At 34.9% G+C, this 25913-nt stretch overlaps 1 protein-coding gene across 7 annotated transcripts in view; it reads left to right on the top strand.

Moving 5' to 3' along the window:
• PPP3CA (protein phosphatase 3 catalytic subunit alpha) overlaps nt 1–25913 on the top strand; it is a 316719-nt gene that overhangs the window by 229149 nt on the left and 61657 nt on the right. For all 7 annotated transcript variants that reach the window (XM_081597128.1, XM_081597109.1, XM_081597118.1 and 4 more), the window contains 3 exons: nt 11824–11948; nt 20022–20133; nt 23453–23598. In XM_081597128.1, the coding sequence (XP_081453254.1) occupies nt 11824–11948; nt 20022–20133; nt 23453–23598 (383 nt within the window). The remainder of the gene's footprint in view (nt 1–11823; nt 11949–20021; nt 20134–23452; nt 23599–25913) is intronic.

The following is a 25913-nucleotide window of genomic DNA, read 5'->3' as shown; positions in this document are numbered from 1 at the left end:
TTCACTTTCCTACCTAAAGATCTCTTTCTCTTATTCTCTCATTCTCAACTTATTACAAATGTTATAGCACTTCTTTCACTTCCCTTCAGTTAAGTCTTCTTTGATGATATCAGCCAATCTTCATTTCCATAATCTCTGATGTTTTATAAGACTTCTGTCTATATTAGTAGTACTCATAAACAAGTTTCAAGCAGCAGAATCTACCCCATCTCCTGCTTCAACACACACACACACAAGGAGGGAGAGAGTGGGAGAAAGAGGGTGAGAAAGAAAGAAACACTACCTGAAACTCCAAGACATAAAAACAATAAAAGTAGAGCTTATTGTAATAGTGACCCATAACATTCCTCATGTCCCCTTCAGCTCTGCAGAACACATTTGAAGCCAGTATGTGACCTCAGCCACCCTGGCCTTTGTGCAGTCTTACTCCTAGCAAGGGAAAGGTTGAAGGTGGTCTGGATGACAGCGTGGCTGAGAAGGAAATCACTTATTCCCGAAACAGGAAAAGGATCATACATGCTACACCTGCCTCAGCACATCTTTCAAACCCAATGTTTTTGGCTTCTAACCACTTCCCAGGAGACACCTGTAGAACATAGAGAGTACCATATGATTTTTAGCCCCATCTGGTCTCTACTCATGTGTGTAAGTCCTATATCCTAAGTGTATTTTATATTTCTTAAGGGAATTAATCGTATTTATGTTCCTTTAGTATAAAGTTATATTTTATTTTTATATTTTACATTTATATAAGCTTGTCTTCTTACCAATGTGAAAGAATAATGATTGTTTTTTAATTCACCATTAACAACCTATCACAAAGAAGGTACTTACTAACTCCCTGCTATTTAGGCCTGAATAAAATATCCTCATTTCTGAAGTTAGCTGCTCTTTAGGATTATAAACACTTTGTCCTATCTGACATGTAAACTCTCAGTATAAAGTACCTAAACACCCTAGGAGAAATCAAGTGTTCTTTTGTAAAATGTAGTTGAATTTGTGACGTGACTAATAACAGACATTTCATATTTTAAAAGATAGCCTTAAGTGTTAAGAACCTTAAAGATTTTGTTTAAAATACATTAAACAGGTATATAAAAGATGGAAGGAGTTCTGGAAATTTAATGAGATAGATCTATAAGGAAATGCAACCTAAAATTATGTGATTCTATAAAGCAAACTTTTCCCTAGTTAAAATCACCTAGTTTAGTAACTCACCAAACACATTATGAACATGTTCTTCATTTTTGTTTTTTATATTTTACCAAAGGAAAGAAAAAGAGTTGATTGATAATTCTGACTGGTCTTTTAGCAATTCAAATATATAACAAACATTTATCATTTCTAATTGATGAAAATTAAACTAAATTTTAAAGTATGAGTACTAATAAATCACAAGTTATGATGAGTTACAGCAGCTATTTTTTGTTTTCCAAACACCTGCATTAGTTTGTGGTAATTGCTCGGTTTATATGCCATATATAACGTTATGAAGACATGATTTTTGCATAATTTAATTAGATACGTGTCACATGCGGAAGAAACGAGAAATATGAGGTATAATTCATGCTTAGATTGGAGACAATCACATATTTAAAGCTACAAAATAATGCAAAGGCTCTATGGATTCTATGATTTCCATCAATGTAGGTAACTGTGACCTCTATTTATATTCATAAAGATTAACAAAATTGACAGCTTGTATCTTTGGAATATAATCAACCCTATAGGAGGAGTCTTCAATATGAGTGAAGATTAGGTCCGACAGAAATGTGAAATAACCTAGTACAAGTTTTCAAAACTTTCAGTTGATGCCCTTTTTGAAAATAAATAAAGCAATCCCATCCCCTTTCTTAATGAATTTGAAATTTCAAAATAAAAAAATCATTACTAAAAGTAAATGGAAAGTATTTGTAATTGGCTATTTATTTTTAGAAAAACTGTATATGTTCCTCCCTCTGTTAAGAAATTTGACATGATAAACAGGTAATGAAATGATTTGCCCAGATGAGAGACTTAAATGTTAAACCCATATTTCTTGACCATGAGTCAGTGCTCAGATGTTTCAGGATGGAGAGAGAAATACTCTGATGTCAGGAAGACAGTGCTTTTTCATACCATTTGTATATGTGTGCCTCCTCAAGTGTACTCTAAATTTCTTGAGAACATTCCTTGTATGCCTTGCATTTTTTCATTGTTCCAGTATAATCAGCACAAATAAAAAGCACTCAGCCTTTAATTTTGTTTATTTAGCATTTTAATACAGCACTTTAAGGAAATGTTTCATGTTTTAATGTTTTAGTCATTTTCCCCCAGATATTCTAGAATATTTGCTTAATGAAAGGTAAACAAGGAAATGATAACTAGATTAAGGAAAACTAGGTAGAATTAAGATAGGCTTATTGCCTTTGTCAGAATTACTTTCCCAGTAATGTTTTTTATTCACTAATTTTCAAATGAATGCGTTCTAACATGTCTGTGTGGTTCACATATTTTTAATAATTGCTGAATTAAGAATTTTAAAAGTTCCATTTCCAAATATGCCTCAGATAACAAATAAACATATTTTTACTGACAAAATGGTATAATCAATATAATATAATCAATCCTTCTTTCCATCAGGTCATTTAAGTATTATCTGTTAGAAAGAACACTTACTAGCTTTGTTTACTTACTAGTAGACGTAAGTAGAGCTGACTACTTCAAAGTCTGTGATAGATAAAAACCCTTATATGAATATTCCCATTGCCTAAATTGCCAAATTAGTGATAAAAATATGGACTTTAGAATTAAATATCATTAGTTTGCTTTCCCTGAGTTTTAAAAATATTAAAAACAGAGTAATCTTTTACATTGCCAAATTTGACAGATACCATAACTCAGGTTTTTCTTAACTGAGTTTTCCAGAAACCAAAGAAAAGTAGTTTTTTTTAAAAAAAAGAAATCCATTTGGTGAAATGCCTTACATTTTTTCTGTTTACTGTGTCACTTTCAGCTTTTAAAACATTACTGCCATTACACAGCCAAGGAACAGAGTGGTCTTGTAAATGAGCTCTGCTAACAAAAGAACATGAGACTAACTGGAAACATGGTGCTGTTGCTGGCTGAAAGATGGATAATATCACTAAAGCCATTTGGAGATATTCCCCCTCTTAGAAAATGGAAATTGTGGAACATGAGACCTCGTCTATTTGATTTCAGCCTTAACATCTTTCAACATATGATAGCATACATTTGGATAAAAAGTGAAAGAAAATAGAACAATTTTGTGTATGTTTTATTTATGGCTGCATTGACTACAGGTACTTCTGCATCAGTCTAAATCTGGCAGAGATGTCTCTTAGTAGACAACCTCTGTAATAGTGGCTACATCTACCATTCACCTTGCGTCAGTACATTGCATGTGCTACGGCATGCTGAGCTTTTTTATTCATTTATACTGGATCATTTAATTTTTTAAAAAAACTTATTTTAAAAAAGAAGGTCTATTATGAATCCCCTTACAGGTGCAGCACTGGAGAAGGAAACGGCAACCCACTCCAATATTCTCGCCTGGGATATCCCCTGGACAGTGGAGACAATGGAGTGAGCCACAGTCCATGGGGTCACAAAAGTGTTGGACATGGCTTAGTAATTAAACACCACCAACAACATAGATGAGGCATCTGAGGCCTCCTACAAATAGTTACACCAGTAGCAATTTACAGGGGGAAATAGTCAAAAGCTTAAAAAAAGAGTAGAGTGCAACTGCATAAGAAGATTTGGGAAAGCCCATGCTTTCTTGCGATGATAAAGCTGATTCAGAGAGAGTTAATAAGAAAGTGATTAACAAAAAAGTTACAGCTTATTGATTAAGGTTAATCAGAAGGAATATACACACAAAACCAAAACTCATGAACAGCAATTATGAAACTGAGCTTCACAGACTGTTTTCAACCATTACACACTACTGCTTCTCACCCAGGAAGAAATAACATGTCCAAGAAAAAGCCAGAATTCAAAGTATAATGTGGCCACAGCTCCTAGACAATTAAAAAAAGCAAAAAACCTTCCAGATATACCACTTTAGAAGAGCCAGGATGGAAATGCTAAGGCATAGACCCCTAATCCTAGGTCTGGTTACTATGATGGGAGCCCATATTTCAGGATCCTGGAGAGAGTTCATGGAATCTGAAACCCAGTATCAGTATTTCAGAAAGTGAAGAGAACAATCTTTCACTTATTAATATATAAATATATGTTATCAAGTTTAATTATTTTTGGATGAAATTACATCATCTCACAGATAATCCAGTACTCTTGATCATCTGGTGATGACAATCGAGGGTTTATTGAACTACATGATGTGGATAAATCCACATATCAAATAAGCTATAGTTTTCAGGACTGATCAAACTTGGACACATGAACAGAGTCATGACCAAATTTAATTAAATAACACTGTAAGTATTGTACATTTTACTTATTGTTTCTATTTATTAGTACCACAGCCATGACTGTGACTTCAAATAATTCCAAAATGTTGTTATTGATCTATAACAGGCATGTTGTTAAAATATAAATTTAGGCTGAAATAGAAAAATAGTGATAACAGATAGAACAGATTCATTCTTATTCATTAGATTAAGTTATTCCAGTAAACAAAATTTGAAAAAATCTCAATAGTGAGAAGACTCATCTTTAAGGTAAAAAAACAAAACAAAACATACATTTCAGTAATCAACTTTTCTGCTGATTAGAATACGGGGTGGATATACCATGGTGCTGGGTATGCTTAGTTCTTCTGTAAAACAGTTTAAAAATATAGACTCATCTAGTTTTTTTCCATCTAATTATAGTTATAAACTGACATTGAGAGAATTCATGAAATATTCGTATTTAGTACTGTATTGTTTTTATTTTATTACCTACTGTAATCTACAGTATATCCCACTCTTGTTTTTCAGTTGTCCTGTAACATTTCTCATTAACACTGGCTGACAGTTTATCTTTGTAAAATGGTGTCAAAAATATAAAGAAAATACTTGAAATTATCGCTGTTAATTTACACTAGGGCTATTATTGTTTTGTATTTAGCTTCGTAACTTTATTTTTTTCTTTTAAAATCCTTGAAATGTCACTATTTTGCGAATTTTAATTTGATTTAGAGGCTTTTCATTATTGTTTTATACTATAAGCCCTGGTTAAGAATTCATATTTTGTGTTTTATAAAATACCTAATAAATGTGTAACATTTGAAAAATAGTATTCATTATGGCAAAAATATTATTTTGAAGTATACCTCTTTGGTGAATTAAAACCTTGTTATTTTTTCTTATTTAGTTTATTTTATAGTTAAGATTTCTAGATGTATAGTGAATGCCCTAATGAAACTCACTTTTATCTCAGTAATTGCTTAATTTAAGAAGTTTACACATTCTGCTAATGAACCACACATATTCAGGCTGGCTGGTTTGTATTTGAACTTACCATCCACTAAAGTTACATAAGCCTGGATTGTCAACAGGGGGAAGCAGATATGTGCTTGTGGTACCTGCTGTGTTTAGCATCTAAATGTAATATCATTCTCTGCGAAACTGCAGATTTTGGAACAGAAAAAGTTGTAGCAGATAGAGGATTCAAAAACCAAACCAGTAAATTCAATAGGATAATCTCCTCATGCTGAGAATTATACATAATGTTAGTTCCTTAACATTAAAAAGGGTATTGTCTTGGAAAAAGTGGCTATTATGGAAAAAATATTGGGTTGGATTAAATGAAGCTGAAAGTAGAGTGAAATTGTTCAGCAACTCAGTAATGTCTTCTCTAAAAGAAAAATTACAACCTGTTAAGTTTTGTGAGAACTGGAAAAACTTGGAGAGGAAGTTATTCTACTTTATACAATCTTCCAAGATGATAAAAGCCAGTATTTTGGAGGAACTAAAAGATCTTTATAGAAAAATAAATAGTGAGTCAAGAATTAAAAACCCTTGACTTCTAAGTCATAATATTGATGCCATTTTGAAATCCCAGTCCGTGAAAAATCTATTTTCACCTGCACTGTATTATTTGACTGTTTTTGTTTTTTGTTTTTAAAAACTCCTCTGTCTCTAGACATCCTAATTTCTATAGGAAATCTTTAGCATAGAATTCTATGACATTATAAAATTTTTGCTTAGTGTCAGTAGAAAGTTGCCCTATTGATGTTCCTTGAAGGATTTCCTTGGATATAGGCAAGTAAACAGGGCCAAATGTGTGGATCAAAGCATGAATTCAAAGTTTTTCAAAGTAGTTTTAGGAGAAAGTATGTATTTTATTTTATCTTACACCTGTTAATATGTCTCCCACTCAGGATGAAATCTGTATCAGAGTTCTTTATAAACTCAATTGTGTAGTAAGTATACTGGGACTTCGTCCTCATATGTTCCGTATGGTCTACTTTTTGCATTTTTCCAAGATAGCTATTTAGTTGCCAATGTGAATTTAGAAACAATAGAATTCTTTGAAGAATAGTTAAATTACGATATGGGTATACTTTCTTGAAGAATCATTAATTTAGGCATGGATTCTTGGTTACACATATCATATATGCGTAGTTGTTTTGAGTAACTATCGCTTTTCGATAGAGAGTGGCATTTCTCCTAGTCAGGAGATGCAAAGCATAGGCTTGGTCTTCATTTTGGTTATCTTTCCAACTTGTCCTCCATACTCTGAGCTTATTTTCTCAAGAGGCCATTTGTCCTCAATATGCTGGCCATTATCTTCTCTCCTTAGCAGTGTGCCAGTTCAAGGGACTCTTAGACTTGCCCTGTGACTGATTCATTGTCCAGTTTGTAGATCCCAAGAGCTTTCTCAGCTAACTACAAAGAGCCTCTTGTTCCTGCCCCCGCTGTTTATTGCTGTTTCTCTTTAGCACTACTTTGCTGTAATCTACAGTGAGAAATGTCTTGAACTTGTTTAATGACTTCGTAACTGGTTCACTGACCACTAATCTCCAAATAATTCCTCCTTTTTGTTGGGTGCCTTTATACACACACACACACACACACACACACACACACACACATTTATATTTCTGTTTACATATACATTAACCTCCTAAGTTTGTGATTTCAAAGTTTAATAACTAGCTCTCTAGCAATGATACGAGAAATAAAAGCTGTTTCCTTTCCCAAGAAACAAAGACAGATCTTTTCTGTATGTTATTTTGTTTCTCCCTTCAAAATTCTTTGCTCTTCTTCAGAAAACTTAGATCAAAAATTATTGAGCCCACTTGTGTGAGGATCATTTTCAATAAACTTTCATTTACTGTGGGCTAAGAGTCACTAGGGGATGGAAATAGTATTAAAAGGCAATTACTCAAAAGTGATTGTTTGCTTTGGTATTATTTATTAGTTGGTTATTTAGGCATAATTTATGTATTTTCTGATAGTAGATGAGAGAAAAGTAAAAAAACATGTAAGCATTGCAGGATGTTGGTCCTCCTTGCACCATTTGGTTGTACTGAGGATGTTAGGACAGCCACATTCAAAACCACTTCGTCACCTGACTTAGAAAAAGAACCAAGAAGAAGATAATGACAACCTTCTCAACAACTGGATTCTACTGCTCAGTGTTCCTGGTAGTTCTTACTTGTCCAGTATAAAAACAAGTGGAGGACTTATTGCATCTCACAGGAAAAATAACCACCATGATGTAGCACATCAGGAATGGATTAGGGTAGCAGCGGTCCAGAAAAAACTCATATGTTTCTTTTCTTTGATGTGTTAATTTCATTAACTACCGTAACTATACATTTCTTATGGAAATATGTACAAGTCTGGTCATAATCTATTGAAAACATAATATGTATTTTTGAACGTTCATTCAGATGGATGGATAATTTCATAGAGATTAGGAGTGCTTTCATTACATGTCCTTTGTTCCTATTTTTTGGTGCTTTTTCAATATAGTAGGGCTTTCAAAGCTGGTCCCTAGTCAAGTTCCTGCCTGCCAGCAGTGTTCCATTGGAAATGAGAAGCAAATAATGGAAAGCTGGGGGAATATGGGAAGCAGGAGTATTTGGTGAAGAATGAGCTTGCCTTGAAGGTATAATAGAACTTGTCAAAGCCTGTTTGTTCTAGAAGTGCTGTTAAAACCAATGACATTGAAGATGAAAGGACCTGGCCTCATAGGGAGTTAGAGGCTGTGAGCAACCGTGCAGATGGTTTGCCTCATTAGCTAAAATTTGTTGGACTTTATTTCTCTCAATGTTTTAGGTACCCACAAGAGGATGGAAGGTGAGGTCTATGGCATTGCATAGACGGAAGGTTACTGGGCTGTGCTTTTCACTTAACGTGACATGGTACCCTTCCCTCTGTGTGATGTCCTGACCCCACCCTCCATCCTTTTGGGTACTGAAGCATGGATACCTCAGTATGGTGGTCACTGTCTTCTTGATTTTTGAAATCAAGATAGTGAATGTTCCCAAATATTAGGACTTTGGGATGAATTCTTTATCTGAAATGCACAAGGCCTGAGCAATAGCCACATTCAAATGCACGAATAAGTGTGCTCTTTGTTATCACTTGTCTTAGATTCATCCCTCTGTCCTAGATTCCATCAAACAATCACTTCAATATCATCCTTTCAGGTAAAAAGAATTTCCGATCTCACACCAACCTGAGATTAGCATTGAACAAAAGTCCCTTTCCAATGTGTGTCTCTCCAACCTGTGCATTCTGTGAAGGGAACCACACAAGTGTGCAGAATGAGGGCTCAGTCTGCTAAGACAGAGGGTGGAAAGCATTGGTCTTTCATCTTACTGGCTAGATAAGAACCACTGGAGAGCTTGTTATCAGTCTGCATCTCTTGAGATTCTGATTCAGGACCCAGGAATCTGTAGTTTCAAAAGCTCCACAAGTGTTTCTGGTGTAGAACCAGGTAAAGAAACCACCATAACCTGCATGGAGGTCCCGCATTCTCCCCCAGTCTTGCCATGCACTGTTTTGAAAGCTGTGACTTAAAAGGCTAAAACAAGTACCATCTCAGACAAGTTGAGGACCTTCAGCTTCCACCAGAGCAAACTCCCACTGTTGTCCATCTGTGTCGGTCTGAGGGGCCACTCACAAGCTTGACTTCTGTAATGAATGCGTTTCCAAATTCAGCACAGCACAGGCCCAGTGAAGAATTCTAGGGTAGCACATTTCTATGGGCACTGTTCTCCATGTCCAGGTTACAGTGAACAAGAGCTGACAGCTTCTTACAGGTTATAGTTCTTATACAGCTTATAGTCCAGTGGGAAGAATCAGGGAAGAAACAGACATGCAAATTAATCAGCTAGATTATTCCTGAGAGTAATAAGTACTATGAAGAAAGTAAAACAAGTTAATGGAAAGAAGTATACTGACAAATAGCTGAGACTTACTGAACGGAAAGGGGTCAGCCTGTGGGTGTACAGGAAAGAAACGTGGCTTATTTGAGACAGAGAAGACTGGCATCTACTGAATAAGAAAAAGGAATAGGATGGTGACCAAATAGATATGAAAATGATTTTGAAAAAAAAAAGATACATAGTTTTCACTTAAACTGATCTGGGAAATCCTTAAACCTTAGTAAAAATATCTCAATTATTCAGGTATATTTTATTTGAGCTACTGTTTTCTTTCAGTGGGCTTTGAGTATTTTTTATGATTGTATATGCAAGTTGCTTTTCTTTGCTGATGATTATCATAAATGGTCCTTACTGTAAAAGCATGATTTGAATTGCGTGGCTGGTATAAGGTAAAGTCAGTGATAATGTGGCTATCCTATTAGTAACTGAATTTCAAGGTATCTTGTTTCCCATGCCAACTTTACAGCCATTGCTCCCTGCTCTTTTATATCATCAAGCCAAGATCCAGTAATTGTGCTGATCTTGTATTGATAAATCATTGAGACTCTCTCTTATCATGAAGTTACTCTAAGCCAAAAAGAAGAGCTTACTTTCCAGTTTTTATAAAATTGCATTCACAATGATGTAATTCTGTACTCCAATGAAAGAAAAGTAGTCCTTAATGTCTACATCACCTAGAGCCCATGTATTTATAAAATTGTGTGATTCTGGTTGCCATATTATGCTGCAATTGTATGTCAGTAATTCCAAGCTCATGGTCCACAACCTGAATTATAAGTGTCTTAGTATTTGTTGTTGACATGACGATATAAAAAATAATGATACATGAATTTAGAGCCATGGCCAGGAATTGAAATGGAGGAATGGAAAGGGAAAGAGGGGATAGGAGGGAAGAGAAAAGTGAAGAAGATGCTCCAGAATGCTTTTCATTCCTCTCTCCTCCTTTACCCTGAGCACCAGAATCCCATTCTTTCTGGTACCTTGATATTTTTGATACAACTATTTTGAAATGCCACTTTGATCTCACAGTTTCCAAGTTTATGTCAGGTTTCAGGAGCTCTTCTAATTTCATTGCATTATTGATGCCTTTAATTCTTGCAATAGCCAAGTAAGTTAAAGTACCAATATCATCCCATTTGATACATGAATACATTGAGGCTCAGAGAAGTTGAGTAACTTACCCAGAATCTCTCAGGATTGAAGCCTGAGGGTCTTTTACATGGCAAAAATAGGAATTTATATGACATTTTTATTCATCCATTGTTTTACAGTATTTTTTTAAATCAGTGAATTCCTTTGATTTATTCTTCCTTCTATCAACTTTCATCAGATAAAGGGATAAAGTTTAAGACATTGCAGCTTGCTTTTGACTGCAGCATAGAATGTGTTAAGATAGCAAGCATCCTTTGACCTCTTGATTTCCTATTCACCGATACATTCATTCTTTGAACCTCTTAGCATGAAAGAAATAGCCAAATCATGTTCATCATTCAAGCATAAAATTGTCTTAAAATATTAAATATATACACACATGTAAACCCTATAAAATGTCAAAGATATTGTAACATGGTGGTTGACAGCAGAAGTTTTGAATTAGACAAATCTGAATTGAAACTCTGTATCATTCACTTTTAACAATGCTCTTGCCCAGCCACATAACCCTAATGGAGATAATATTTATTTTCTAGAGATTTGAAAGTAACAAATGAAATAGTAAGTACTGAATAAGTGGTTTTTAAAATGAGAGACTACATAGCTTTTAAGAATTTTTGTTTGAAAGAGAAGATGAGACAGTTAAGAAATTGCAATTCCCAGTGATTTTTTTATACTGTTTTACAGGATTTCATTTCAAAATTTGAAAAAAGTTTGACATCTGATACTAGGGTCATCTATAAAAATGCTCATTTATGATATCAATTTAAATTTAATTGATTTTTTCTTTCTCAATGGTACCTAAAAAATGATATGTTTTATAATTGATATTTTAGAGTCAATTAAATACAATTTTTATAATGCGTATCAACATTTCCCTTTCTTCAGGAGGCAATAACATGTAATAGATATATATTTAGATATCAGTTTACGGGTTATGCCAAATTCTTTGACTCATCTGCAAAAGGAAAACCTATTCCATGACATTGTTAGTATTAAATTACAAAATGTGTATAAAACTCTCAGCATAGTGTCTGGTGCAGAATTGTTAAACCCACAACAATAATAGCTATCATTATTATTATTATTGTTATTTTTCCATTTAATCTGTGAAGTGGTAGAGACCTGGACGCAAAAGCGAGGTTTGCCACAAATTAACTTTGGAAACTCTGTCTTACTTTCCTGTTTTGCAAAAGAATGTTGTGGCTAAGATGGCCGCTGAATTCCTTCTGGCTCTAAAATTTTGTAATTTTATTATCTAATTCAGAATTGCAACCGTATAGTTTAACCGTAAAATGAATTTTCTTTGTTTCTTTCAGTTTGTGGGGACATCCATGGACAATTCTTTGACTTGATGAAACTCTTTGAAGTGGGGGGATCTCCTGCCAACACTCGCTACCTCTTCTTAGGGGACTATGTTGACAGAGGGTACTTCAGTATCGAAGTAAGTCTTCATGATTCCTTTTAGCTGCTCGGTAATGGAGTAACACTATTTTAGCAAAATAAAAGTGGTGAATATTATTGTGTTAAATAAATCCCTAGTCTTTAACAATAAACTTTAATACATATACTTTGGGAGATGTTATATATTCCTATTTTTCATTAATTCCCATATACTTTTTATTGCATAGATATGTCAAGGAATTGGCAAATAGTAAGATTTTGCCTTTTGTACTTTTTACAAATTTGCAACTTTGCAAAAATTTCATCATATTTTACATTAGATAATTCTATCTCCTGTTGAGAGAACTAATCAAAGTTGATTAAATAAGCAGATTTGTGTGGTTATATCTTATGAGGCACTAAGTTATTTTTGTAACTGGATAGTCAAGTGCATGTCTATCTGCATTTATGTGTGAGTATGTGTGAGTACACTTACAGCTGCTGTGTTTTGTCTTATATGGCACCTGTCATCTAACTAGAGTTATTTGTCAAAATCATTTATTAAAACAAAACAGATAACCTTTGAGTAGAGGTTCTTCCTCAGCCTCCCAACTGCTTCTGTTTCATATAAGTAGAAGTTACATTCAAAATGAAGGCAAGGGTCTTGTTTTATTCACACCTTTGCTCTTCTTCCTGGTGCTTAATGTGGTGTTTCATACATAGAAATGACTTCTAGATACTTATTAAAAGAAATAATTATAAATAAGTTTTAAAGAGCTCACGCTATAGCAGATGACATTATGTGTACTCTTGGAAATAATACTTTAAAAAGGAAAACAATTATTCTTCAGTAAAGAGAGAAATCAAATTTACTGAAGACCCACACCAATGTAATACATTCATAGTAATCATTTATAAAATAAATTCTAGGTTTTTAAATTTTCATCATAATATTTTATTATAGGAATATTTAATGTTGAAAAACATCACTCTTAGACAGCATTTACTTTTATACTGTTATGCCAACTTTTGAAGGGGGTGGTATTCCAATTCAGTTCACCTCCAGTCATTGACCATATGTATGTGTGTCTGTAGTATGTATACATATATAAAATATAATATATATATACACATATGTGTATAGCCATCAATATATTAATCACATTTAAAGATCACATGTTTCTTAATTATTCATGCTGGTAAGGGAGGGAGGGTTGTATAAGTTCAAAAAAAGGAAATACATTTAGGTATTTCTACCATTTAGTAAGCAAGTTTTATCACGCACATAAAATGTGTATGCATGGTAATTGGGAGAATTTAAAGAAATATACATCCTTGCTCTCTAGAAGCCTAAATTGATACAGGAAAAGATAACTATAAAAAGCTCTATAGAATCAGAAGTCTAAAACAGATAGTCATCTAAGATTCAATTGTTATTTGAACTGGTTATTAAAATCTTGGGATAAAAGAGGTACAGAAAATAATTACCACTGGAATATAGAAATTTGGGAGAATTTTGAGAGCGTATATGGCTGGGGTAAGAAACAAAGAACAAGTAAGATTTAGCTCAGAGGAAAACTGAAGTGAGAAAAGCACAGAGGAAGAAATTAAGAAACCTTGTAAAACTTCATTCATGTGCCAACTTCACCAACATGGCAGAGAAGTGTGATGGAGTACAAATTTTGTAAGACCTTTGTATCACTTTAGGGCTACTATCTGCCAAGAGTAAAGAAAAAAACAATGGTGGTTTTGAACAGAAGTTTATTTCTCTCTCAAGTGAAAACCCATAGATGGGTGGATCATGGCTGGTGTGACTCAGCCTGGCGCCAGGGCCTAGGCTCTCTGCCTTACTGATCTGATGAGTGTGACCTCCTTCCAAAGTCAACCTCATGACCCAAGAGGTTGGGTCACACCAGCTTCAGCCCTCATGTTCTCACATTACATGCAGCTTGAAAGAAAAGAAGAAAGAAAGAGTATGCCCTCTCTTTGAGGACGTTTTCCAGAAGGGACATAGTTATTTCCTGTGGGCCAGAGGTTGTTGACATGGCTAAATGTGATTTCCATGTGCAGAGAGATTTGAGAAAGACTGCAGTAGATAGAAAACAGCAATGGGAGGTAAAGAGTTTCTGTTAGTTCCCTTAAATTAAGGTTATGTGGAATCTAAGTAAATATTTTTAAAAACTATTTTAGGAACTCAAGTTGATCATATTCATTTGACATTTATATGTTCCTATGAAAGGTTCTGAGAATAAATGCAATCGGTGTACTATATGCTTTCCTTGAATCTCATCTTCTAAGCAAAGAATGATGAAGACTCTCCTGTAGGGACTGATAATTTTTATCAGCCAAATGATGGAGTGTTGTGTTAGAATTTTTTCTCTTAACCTTACCAGTCTATTTACCTCTTGAAACTTCATAAACTTTCTCTAATTAGAGCTTTTAAAGAACTGTTTCTTTAAAGTAAAGAAGTTGAGAAGCAGTAGTCACTAACTGGTTTTTCAGTAGATTTTAATTTTAGTCTACAATTAATCTAGATACTTGAACTATGGTAGTTTATATAATATATATTAGTATCTTATGTAATTAAAGCAAAGAATAAAAATCTGAAAACAAATGTTGGGGAAATACCAAATATGGATATCAGAGGACATTTAAAAGTTCTGAGATGCATGTATCAGAGTCCCCATCTTTAAAAACAGCTCTTTAATTAAACTTTAGAAATCTGTGAGTACAGCCCCAGGGACTTGCCACATGCACACAAAATGACAAAAACGTGATGGCCTCATAAGTAAAACTGATCCATTTTGATTAGACTGTGATCTTTGAGGGGTTTGAGGATGGCTGAATGATATCAGCCTATTTAAAACAGAACAGTCATTTATATAAAATATACTTAGTAAAGATACTGTGAGGTTTTTATTGTGGATTAAGGAAACTGACATTGTTTGCAAGTTAGAAATGGTATTGTTTGCCTAGTATAAATGATCTCATTTATTCCTCATAGCTCTGCAAGGAGCATCTGAATGTCTGCAGAAACCAAGGCTCAGAGAGACTCGCACACACAGTAAATGGCAGTGCCGAGATTCCAAGTCTGTGCTCTTTCCAATATCCCATGCCTTGGCCATATATTCACTAATGAGCCGCAAAAAAATGTACACGTAGGTGATACAGACACTGTTACATATTGTTTTATTAATTTACAGGTGTGCAAACATGCACACATAGTCCACTCCCTCACCAGTATAATCTAAAGGGCAAACCTGTTGATTTAAGACAAATCCTAAAATGAGAACTCAGTTTTCCAGAGTGTAGTATCTCCTAACAGACGTCCTGATTCATCTTAATAATTCAGAGTTCCACTGCAAGTCTTCTCCTTCAGCTGTTCTCTGGGCAAAGAAGAGCACTTAAGTTTAATTTTTACCAAATTAGCTTTGAAGAGTAGGTTCAGATTTCATATAGTCTCAGCTGGGCAGTATTTACAGGCACTGGGTAATGTGTTCTGGGCAGTACATGAAGCTCATTTTATGAACTCCCTGCTTGCCTCTCCTCCACTCTTCTTCTGCCAAAATTAGAAATTGTTCCCCACAAAGTTAGCCCAAATAAAACAAGCAAGCTTTTGAGTAGTGATAAGAGAGGTAATTTTGCCTGGGGGTCATAATTTGTCTCACACTGAATACCATCCTCTTTCTGATGATGGCATTATGCTGTTTAATCTCTGTGTCTATGTGTGTGTGTGTGTGTATACACACATATAAGCTTATGTATATATAGGTTCATGGCTGAGTGTGTTTCTCTGAGAATGCAGGGAAAACTCAGAATTGGAAGAAGAGGCACACACAGCTGTTTCCTTCTATTCACTTCATCGGGTTCCTTTTCTAGCCATTCTGCACTGCAAGACATTGCCTTGAGCCCCTCCCACAGTGCTAATAACTAGATCTCATCCCGGGCCTCAAACTCCTTTATGTAGGAAGAATTGTGTTTACTAGCTGTGAAGCCATAGACTAGAATGAACCACAGTACGTCAGGTGATGTTCCGTGCTTCTGTCTGAGAATAACAAGCAAACAGTACAGCAGGTGATGTTAGGTGACAGAGTGATGCCACAGACATGAGGAAGAAATTGTTTGGCTGTCTCCTTGAATCTGATGGTCTTTATAGTGCAGTGCTAGTCCCAGCGCTGCTTCTCTGCGTGCTTGTCAGACCAGGCAAATGACGGCTCAGAGGAGCAGCATTGACGTTTCAGAAACCTGGATCTTTTCCCAGCCAGTACACATCCCTCGCTTGATCTTCCTGTGACTGAGAGACAGCATTTTTGATTGGAATGTTTCATAGTATGTATAGTTATTTTAGGGAGCTGCTTGATATATTTCTGAAGCTGAATATATATATATACACATATATGTTTACTTTCTGGCTTCTTCTTTTATATCCTTCTTGACTCCCCTATACAAGTTTTTAAGAATAAATCACAAAGTAAATCATTGCACTGCTGTAGTCGAGCCAATTAAACTAATGAAGAAAATTATATCCTTAGTGCTGCTTCACTGAGGAAGATAGATACATGAGAGAAAACTACGTCTATGATAATAATTAATAAAAAGATTAGAGGATGCTCAATCTTTTGTATTGACAAAACCAAGCTAATTTTAAATTGTAAAGTGAAAGTGAAGTTGCTCAGTCGTGTCTGACTCTTTGCAACCCCATGGACTGTAGCCTACCAGACTTCTCCATCCTTGGGATTTTTCAGGCAAGAGTACTGGAGTGGGCTGCCGTTTCCTTCTCCAGGGGATCTTCCCAGCCCAGGGATCAAACCCAGGTCTCCTGCATTGTAGGCAGACGCTTTACCATCTCAGCCACCAGGAAAGTCCAAGTTAAATTATAAATATCTGTTTAATTACTTAGACTGGAAAAAATAGTCAAAGTCTTGTTGCAAATGATTACTGCAACTGATTTACATATCACCATGCAAAAAAAGCCAATTGAACTTGCCTCTCTGTTTCTACCTTACTCAGTAAATCCAATGAAAATTTTATTCAGATTAGCCATCTGATACCACATGAACCAAAAACCAGCTATTTAACTAATTTTTATTTCATTGTTTATTAATTGTGATAATGTTTTACATGAGGTTTCTTTCTTTCTTTTTTTTTTTCTTTTAAAGAATATCAAGTTGTAATTTTAAGATCTTCAGATCTCCAGAATGTTAGAACTTTAGATGACAAAATAGTTACGAGCAAGACAGAGTTGTGCTTGGCAGCTCTCTCCCACCAGATGTTGAGGGCGAAGGCTGGCGGGGCTCCACTCTCCATCCACCCTTGCCCTGTCATTTACCATGCCACTTAGTCCATATTGGCTGCATTTGTGGTTTTGTTCAGTGTTTGGGAAGATATTTTATTCTTGCCACAGGGGAGAGGGAAATAAAATGTGAAAAGAGGACTCTTATTTTTAGGGTCCTCCGAGCCAAGAATTTGGAAATTGAGTTTTCTTTAGTGTTTTCTTTCCTCCTTCCCTCCTCCTCCCTCCCTTCCTTTTTCTCTCTGTCATCTCTCTTTTCTCTCCCCCATTCTCTCTCTGCTCCCCCTCCTTTCTGGCTGTCTGCCTTCTTATTTATAGGAAAGGAGTACTATTTCCTAAATTTCTACTACATGCAGGGAGCTTTACGTCCGTTACATAATAAGGGATATGAAATGTGTATTGAATCGTTCAAAAGGTAAATAGATATGATGAGGAAACCATAGAACCTTTGAGGTTTCAGTTATGAAAGAGCTACAGTAATTAAGACTAGAGGTGACAAAGCCATGTGCTGATGTCAAAACATGATCTTTAACAGATGGCAGAAAAAGAGTATATGGGCTCCAGATTGTGATTCCTCTGGTAGTATCTGAGTGGGGTTAAATTGCAGTTTAGATTTTTGTTGGAGAGATTATAGCTTTGCTTTAAAAGAAATTTTTATAGGTAAAACTAATCCACAGAGTTCGGAACTGTGGTAACGTTTTCCAAAGGATATTGCCTGGAGGGGGCACAGGGAGACATCTTGATGCTGAAATGTAGCTGAATCTGGGTGGTGGTTTCATGGGAATATACATATGGAAAAATTCATTGACCACTACATTTAAGATATGTACATTTCTCTGGATATAAATTATACTTTAGTGAAAACAAAAAACAAAATTTTTGTAAAAAGTAACTACAATATAGCCAAAGCACATAGTCTCTCCCCCAGTATATGCCTTAAATACAATTTCAACAAGTGAATGTAATTTTTAAAAGATTTCACATACCCATTCCTATTCCAAATCAAACATCCAATGTTAACAATATATTTGGGAAAAGTATATACATATATAATTTATAATTTAATTTATAATTTTAAATTACACTATTTATACATAATATATAAATAAAATATACGTATGATACAATTGTATAAATTTAAAATCAGAATGGCTCTCACATTGATGTTAATAACAGTGTATATCTTCTCTGAAATGTGAGACAAGCTTGATAATACACATTCCTTTCGCTAGAACATTGTAAGTGCTCCTCTAAACCTGATACATAAGAGAGACTCATTGAGCCACCTACTACCCACTGAGATAATGGGGGATTTTTACACTTATTAAAAGATCATAATCTTTCCATTTGGCCAATTGGTCAACTTCTCAGAAATAGTAATATCATCTTTCGCATGAACTTTAGGTAATAATTATAAGCACAAACTAGTCATTGTAAAATAATTCAGTGTAACATATATATTTAAAATTTGATGTTAGCTCATCATTTTGGTTTATTCAATTACAATTACATAGTTGGGGACAGTATCTGGCTTGAACAACTCAATAATACATATTTTTTCTTTCTTTAAAACTAGGGCTGTGTATTCAAACATTTACTTCCATTGACTTAATAAATAATCATATGGGCTGACAGAACTGATGATTGTTCACAGGTAGCACCACAGATGAATCGCCAGTAGCTTGTCCCTCATCCTACCATATATTAGAAAGCTCATTATTAAAGTGTAAATATTGCTTTATTTGGGGGTTTAGATTTTAGTAACTGGAATCAGACTTGTCTCAATATTCTTCTGGTTCTTTAGCTTCACTTTAAGAATAAAGTTCATGAGAATAAAAAAGCACACTTGTTTTCAGTGTGATTTTCTCTTCCCTGTGGATTTTTAATGAATGCTATTTGAGCATAATGAAATTGATGTTAATACTTGAGTATCCTAGTTATCTTAATTCACCCTTCTGGAAGACTGTGTCAGTGTAGGTTGATTCCAAGCCTCATTTTTATACAAACTGAAATACACAACTAATTATTTTGTGAGTTTTATGGTATATGAAAAGTTTCCCCTAGCTGTCAACAGCATGTGCAGTGAGATTCTTTGGCCTTCATTTTGATTACAATTATATATAAAACAGAAAGCTCAAGGCTTTAAATACCAAAAGCACTGAAATAAGAGACAAGATAATGGGAGAGAAGTGAAGTGAAGTGAAGCAGAGAAGAGCATAACAGAAATAGAGACACAATCCAGGTTAGCCTGAGCTTGTCAATGTTTGCTTCCAAATTTTGTCAGGCCTTTCCTTGGTAATTCTTCCATTTCTATTCAAAATAATTAGCTTTACAAAGAGAAGTGGCTTTGTTTTATTTATTAACTGTTCATCACATTTCTTCTCATACTTTTACACTAGTATATTTTCATTTTTAATATATTTTCATTTCAGTTTTATCCAATAGACTCTATATAGTCCGTTGTTTGCAGTGTGTTGTCTAGATCCCCAATGCAATGTTTATGTTTTAGTATAGATGAACGTTTGAAGAAGGAAATGGCAACCCACTCCAGTATTCTTGCCTGGAGAATCCCACGGACAGAGGAGCCTGGCACGCTATAGCCAATGGGTTTGTGAAAGATTTGGACACAATTGAGCAACTGAGCACACATAGATGAATCTGGCTTGGTACCGAAGCAATGTTTCTGTTTGATTTTCAGTATCTTCCTTTGAAAAGACATAGTCATTTGGAGACTTTTGGCCATACTAGCACATTTTGTTCATGTCTTCCTGGTATGTGAGCCAAAGTATGTGTAATTATAGTGGAAAATATTTATTTTTGTATTATTCTTTTTTTTCTCAGTGTGTGCTGTATTTGTGGGCTTTGAAAATTCTTTACCCCAAAACACTGTTTTTACTTCGTGGAAATCATGAATGTAGACATCTAACAGAGTATTTCACATTTAAACAAGAATGTAAGTATACTTCTGGTTTCTCTTTTAACATCGTATATGCTAAATAGTCATTTCAATCCATACAGAGTTTTACATTATGATCCACTGCTTAAAAGTAAAAAGCTCAAAAAATGAGTCTATATCATTTCATATTACTTTCTGAGCATGATGAGTTAAGAGAATTAAGAATTTCTTTTAAATTTATAAGTTCTTTATAAATGATATAAAATTTGAATTAACATTTGATGTGATTTAGCCTAAGGTTTGGAAAAGGCACAGGAACCGGAGATCAAATTGTCAGCATTTGTTGGATCATAGAAAAAGCAAGGGGTTTCCAGAAAAACATCTAAGCGAAAGCCTTTGGCTGTGTGGATCACAACAGACTGTGGAAAATTCTTAAACAGATGTGAATACCAAATCACTTTACCTGCTTCCTGAGAAATCTGTATGCAGGTCAGGAAGCAACAGTTAGAACTGGACATGGAACAACTGACTGATTCCAAATTGGTAAAGGTGTACATCAAGACTGTATATTGTCACCCTGCTTATTTAACTTATATGCAGAGTACATCATGTGAATGATGCGTGAATGCATGAATCACAAGCTGGAATCAAGATTGCCAGGAGATATATCAACAATCTCATATATGCAGATGACACCACCCTTATGGCAGAAAGCTAAGAGGCACTCAAGAGCCTCTTGATGAGGGTGAAAGAGGAAAGTGAAAGAGCTGGCTTAAAACTCAACATTCAAAAAATGAAGATAATGGCATCTAGTCCCATCACTTCATGGCAAATAGAAGGGGGAAAAGTAGAAGCAGTGACAGATTTTATTTTCTTGGGCTCCAAAATCACTGTAGATGGTGACTGCAGCTATGAAATTGAAAGATGCTTGCTGCTAGGAAGAAAAGTTGTGACAAACCTAGACAGCAGGTTAAAAGATAATTGTTCTTAGGAAGAAAAACTGTGAAAAACCTAGACTGCATATTAAAAAAGCAGAGACATCACTTGGATGACAAAGGTCCATATGGTTAAAGCTATGTTTTTCTAGTAGTCATGTATGGATGTGAGTTGGACCATAAAGAAAGCTGAGTGCTGAAGAATTGATGTTTTTGAACCGTGGTGTTGGAGAAGACCCTTGAGAGTCCCTTGGACTGCAAGGAGATCAAACTAGTCAATCCTAAAGGAAATCAATCCTTAATATTCATTGGAAGGACTGATGCTGAAGCTGAAACTCCAATACTTTGGCCACGTGATGCAAAGAGCCAAGTCATTGGAAAAGACCTTGATGCTGGGAAAAATTGAAGGCAGGAGGAGAAGGGGGTGACAGAGATGAGATGGTTGGATGGCATCACTGACTCAATGGACATGAGTTTGAGCAAACTCCAGGAGATAATGAAGGACAGGGAAGCCTGGCATGCTGCAGTCCATGGGGTTGCAAAGAATTGGACATGACTTACCAACTTAACAACAACAACAAGCCTAAGCAACAAGCGAGTAAGTTATTTTTTAAAGTAGTCAGAATACTGCTGTTCAGGATAATCCTACTTTTTAATCTCAAATCACGCAATAAAATCAAATGGAAGACAGATTCAACCTTGTGCTTCTCTTTCTAGACACAAAGGATTTACCAGCCTCAAGTGGATTTTACAGAATTAAAGACAACTTCTTATAGAAATAAACACTAGGGGTGAGGAGTACCTCATATAAATGTCATTTTCCTCTCTCTTGATTTTCCTCATTGTCTTTGGAAACTTAAATTTCTCTCTGTCATTCATTTAGTCCTATTTCAATGGAATACGAAACTTCTCTAAAAACATTCAGTTCAGTTCAGTTGCTCAGTCTTGTCCGACGCTGCAACCCCATGAACCGCAGCACGCCAGGCCTCCCTGTCCATCACCAACTCCCGGAGTCCACCCAAACCCATGTCCATCGAGTCAGCGATGCCATCCAGCCATCTCATCCTCTGTCATCCCCTTCTCCTCCTGCCTTCAATCTTTCCCAGCATTAGGGTCTTTTCAAATGAGTCAGCTCTTCGCATCAGGTGGCCAAAGTATTGGCGTTTCAGCTTCAACATCAGTCCTTCCAATGAACACCCAGGACTGATCTCCTTTAGGATGGACTGGTTGGATCTCCTTGCAGTCCAAGGGACTCTCAAAGGTCTTCTCCAGCACCACAGTTCAAAAGCATCAATTCTTCTGCACTCAGCTTTCTTCACAGCCCAACTATCACATCCATACATGACCACTGGAAAAACCATAGCCTTGACTAGATGGACCTTTGTTGGCAAAGTAATGTCTCTGCTTTTTAATATGCTGTCTAGGTTGGTCATAACTTTCTTTCCAAGGAGGAAGCGTCTTTTAATTTCGTTGCTGCAATCACCATCTGCAGTGATTTTGGAGCCCAGCAAAATAAAGTCAGCCACTGTTTTCACTGTGTCCCCATCTATCTGTCATGAAGTGATGGGACTGGATGCCATGATTTTAGTTTTCTGAATGTCGAGCTTTAAGCCAACTTTTTCACTCTCCTCTTTCACTTTCATCAAGACGCTTTTTAGTTCTTCTTCACTTTCTGCCATAAGGGTGGTGTCATCTGCATATCTGAGGTTATTGATATTTCTCCCGGCAATCTTGATTCCAGCTTGTGCTTCATGCAGCCCAGCGTTTCTCAAGATTTGCTATAAGTTAATAAAAGAAAAGCAATGTGCAGTGATTAGAAGCAACATTGGAAACTTTCTTGCTATCTGCTTTTCTATAAGAAGGTTCAGGAGAATCATCCAGTTTTGTATCTTCTTCCATTGATCTCCTAGTTTTTGTGTTCTGTTTTGTTTTTAATATACATTTGTAGATAAATAGGACTTCTCTGGTGGCTCACGTGGTAAAGAATCTGCCTGCAATGCAGGAGATCCAGGTTCAATTCCTGGGTCAGGAAGATCCCCTGGAGAGGGGAATGGCTACCCACTCCAGTATTCTTGCCTGGAGAATTCCATGGATAGGGAGCCTGGTAGGCTATAGTCCATGGGGTCACATGGAGTGGACACGACTGAGCGACTAACACTGTATATAAATAGCAGAAATGTATGTATGCAAAAGTTCTCTCCTCCATTATACAAAAAATTACTAAAAATGGTCAAATATGGATGAACCACAAAAGTAAAAAACAGTAGATATAAACGTTAATATATAACTTTAAAAAGTTTTTAATCATATTTGGAACTTTGCATGTGTAAGTTATATGCTAATATGATTCCAGCAAGAAGACAAAAAAATTAATTTTTATGAACCAATCCTACTTCTGAAATCATAAGAGTAAGTAATTGGTTTTTGATAATGTTTTAAAGGTAAAATAAAGTATTCAGAACGCGTATATGATGCCTGCATGGATGCCTTTGACTGCCTGCCCTTGGCTGCCCTTATGAACCAGCAGTTCCTGTGTGTACACGGAGGTTTGTCTCCAGAGATAAACACTTTAGATGATATCAGAAAAGTAAGTTCTGTTATTTTCCAGGTCTAGCCATTTTTTGTCCTTCAGTAATAAATGCATGACATTAATTTCCCTGCCTTTAACAGTAACTTTATCCTTTTGAATGAAAATGATTTAAAGTAGTCATGAATGTATTCTTTGATTTCATTTTTTATCTAGAAAGAAGGATATATTTATACTTTAAAACCTCAAGGTTCATTTTGCCATGTGAATTGACATTAGAAATGTAAAATATTTGATCACTAAAAAGATATACATATATGCCTTTTCATTTCCTTTTGGCTTGTTTCAAACAACCCATTGTATATTCATGATATATTACAGTTAAAAGACATTGTTTTTGTCTTGGGGAAATATCACAACAGGATTTTTAAAATATGTCCATATTATTATTCTTTAAAAAATCTATTTTTACAGCGTAAACTTTTAAAGTAACAACCTAACAAAGGCAATGATGCTATTCTATTGATTGTATTGAGTGGTGAGGTGAAAAGGAGTTCATTTTTTACAAGAGATATTTTTCTACTTAACTTAACACCAGCTATTAGTGTTGTTTTAGCCAGCAAAAAAGATGAGTTAGGTTGAGTGTGGAAATACCTCTTTCATGAGAAAATGTAGCATAGGATATTTTTATTTAATGGAAGAGACATCTTTTATTTCTTTGATTATGCTCAGTATCCTTTTAAAATGTCATTGCATTTTAAAGGAAAATAATATTTAGATGAGTAAAACATTTGAATTCTACCTGAATACTCTATCATTAAAGTTCAGGTCTTGAAATGCAAAAAATAAGATTTTATTTACTTTCCTGTTAGAAAGGAAATGCATGGGTTTTATTTTTAAAATTAAATGAAAGTACATTAAATAAGCCTGCTCTGTGTGTTTGTGTCCTTTTTTATAAGATGCCATTACACATCTGCTTCTGGTGTTCTGTAACACACAGAGGATTAGTATTTGCTTTACATTTCAAGTTCTATGGAGACAGGATACTGAAATGTAGTCATTGAGTTCAAGTACAGTGTGGTTCACTTTATGCATGAATGAAACCAATTTATTCTTCTGCAATCTGATGGACTCCTGAAATCAGTAACTACACTTCTCATCACAAATTATGTGGATTTTTAAAATAGCCTTTGCTATCCCTAGGTCTTTGTTTCTAGCATGTTTCAGATATTATGTTCAATTCTCTTATTATCATTATGCTTCAGACTTTTGTGTAGAGTGATTTTTGGTTTGCATTTTCCATATGTCAGTTAGCGTTTCTACCACACTTATTTTATTTAATTAATTTCATAGTTGTTTACCTGTAGATGATATTAATTTTAGAATGCATTTTATAACTTTTCCAGAGTAAATTCTGTACTCTGGTTGCTTTGCCAAAGCTCTAGCTGGGAATCTACATTTGTCAGAAAGTGTCTCCTCCTTTATGGCTCTAGCCCTAATAATAAGTTCTTGTTTCTTAGAAAGAAATTCTGTATTTTTATGGACAAGCATTATTTTTCTTATATGAATTGTTCCAAAGCATAAATTATTTAAGTCTCTTAAACAAGTCTAAGTTTGCAATGAATATTTTATGGATAGCAAAATGGTTGAAATATAGAGGGTCTTGTCTTATTGAAGGTTTTCATTGGGTGTTGAAAATGTGAAATATTGCTTTGTACTTTTTAGATATTAGTAAAATAAAATGCTATGTAGCAAGACCATTATTTACATTACCGTGTATGTCTCAGAAAAAGAATTTCATGGGCTGTCAGACTTATATATTCACCTGTCCTATGGCTTGCTTTTTTTTTTAATATTGTAGTATTGAATATGTAGAATTTTGGTTCTTAATGAGTTTTCATAGCTGTGTTATGCTTTTCTTCAAGAGACTCCATAGTATCTGCTAACTTCACCCTAAATCCTTTCATTGCAGTTAAATCAGGATAAACTATGGGAAAGTGGCAATGTTATAAAATTGTTGGTGAAATGTCATTTACAGTTATTATATTGCTCATAGCTTCTAAATACACCATTTTAAATTGAAATATGGCTTTGCTAAACATGTATAGCTAGAAAATTGGAAAATTGATTTCATATGAGGACTTCAGGTAAAGCTAGGAAAATTAGGACTGTGAACTGAAAAATGACCTGCTAAATTGGAGTTTATTTTACTGATTATTGTTAGGATTGGTATGTAAGGTAACTCTTATCAGCTTGGTTTTAATTAGAAACCTAACCCCTAATGAGTGAATACCCAAAATGTCATACAGCAATTTCTTACTCTCAAAATGAAAGCTGTGGGTTCCCAAAATTATATTGTTAAATATAAACACCAT

This window comes from Giraffa tippelskirchi, chromosome 1 (assembly GCF_054371585.1).
Source record: "Giraffa tippelskirchi isolate mGirTip1 chromosome 1, T2T-mGirTip1v1.2.pri, whole genome shotgun sequence".
NCBI classification, from domain to species: Eukaryota; Metazoa; Chordata; class Mammalia; order Artiodactyla; family Giraffidae; genus Giraffa; species Giraffa tippelskirchi.
Note: the sequence above shows the minus strand (reverse complement) of the source record. Positions and strands in the feature narration are given on the sequence as shown.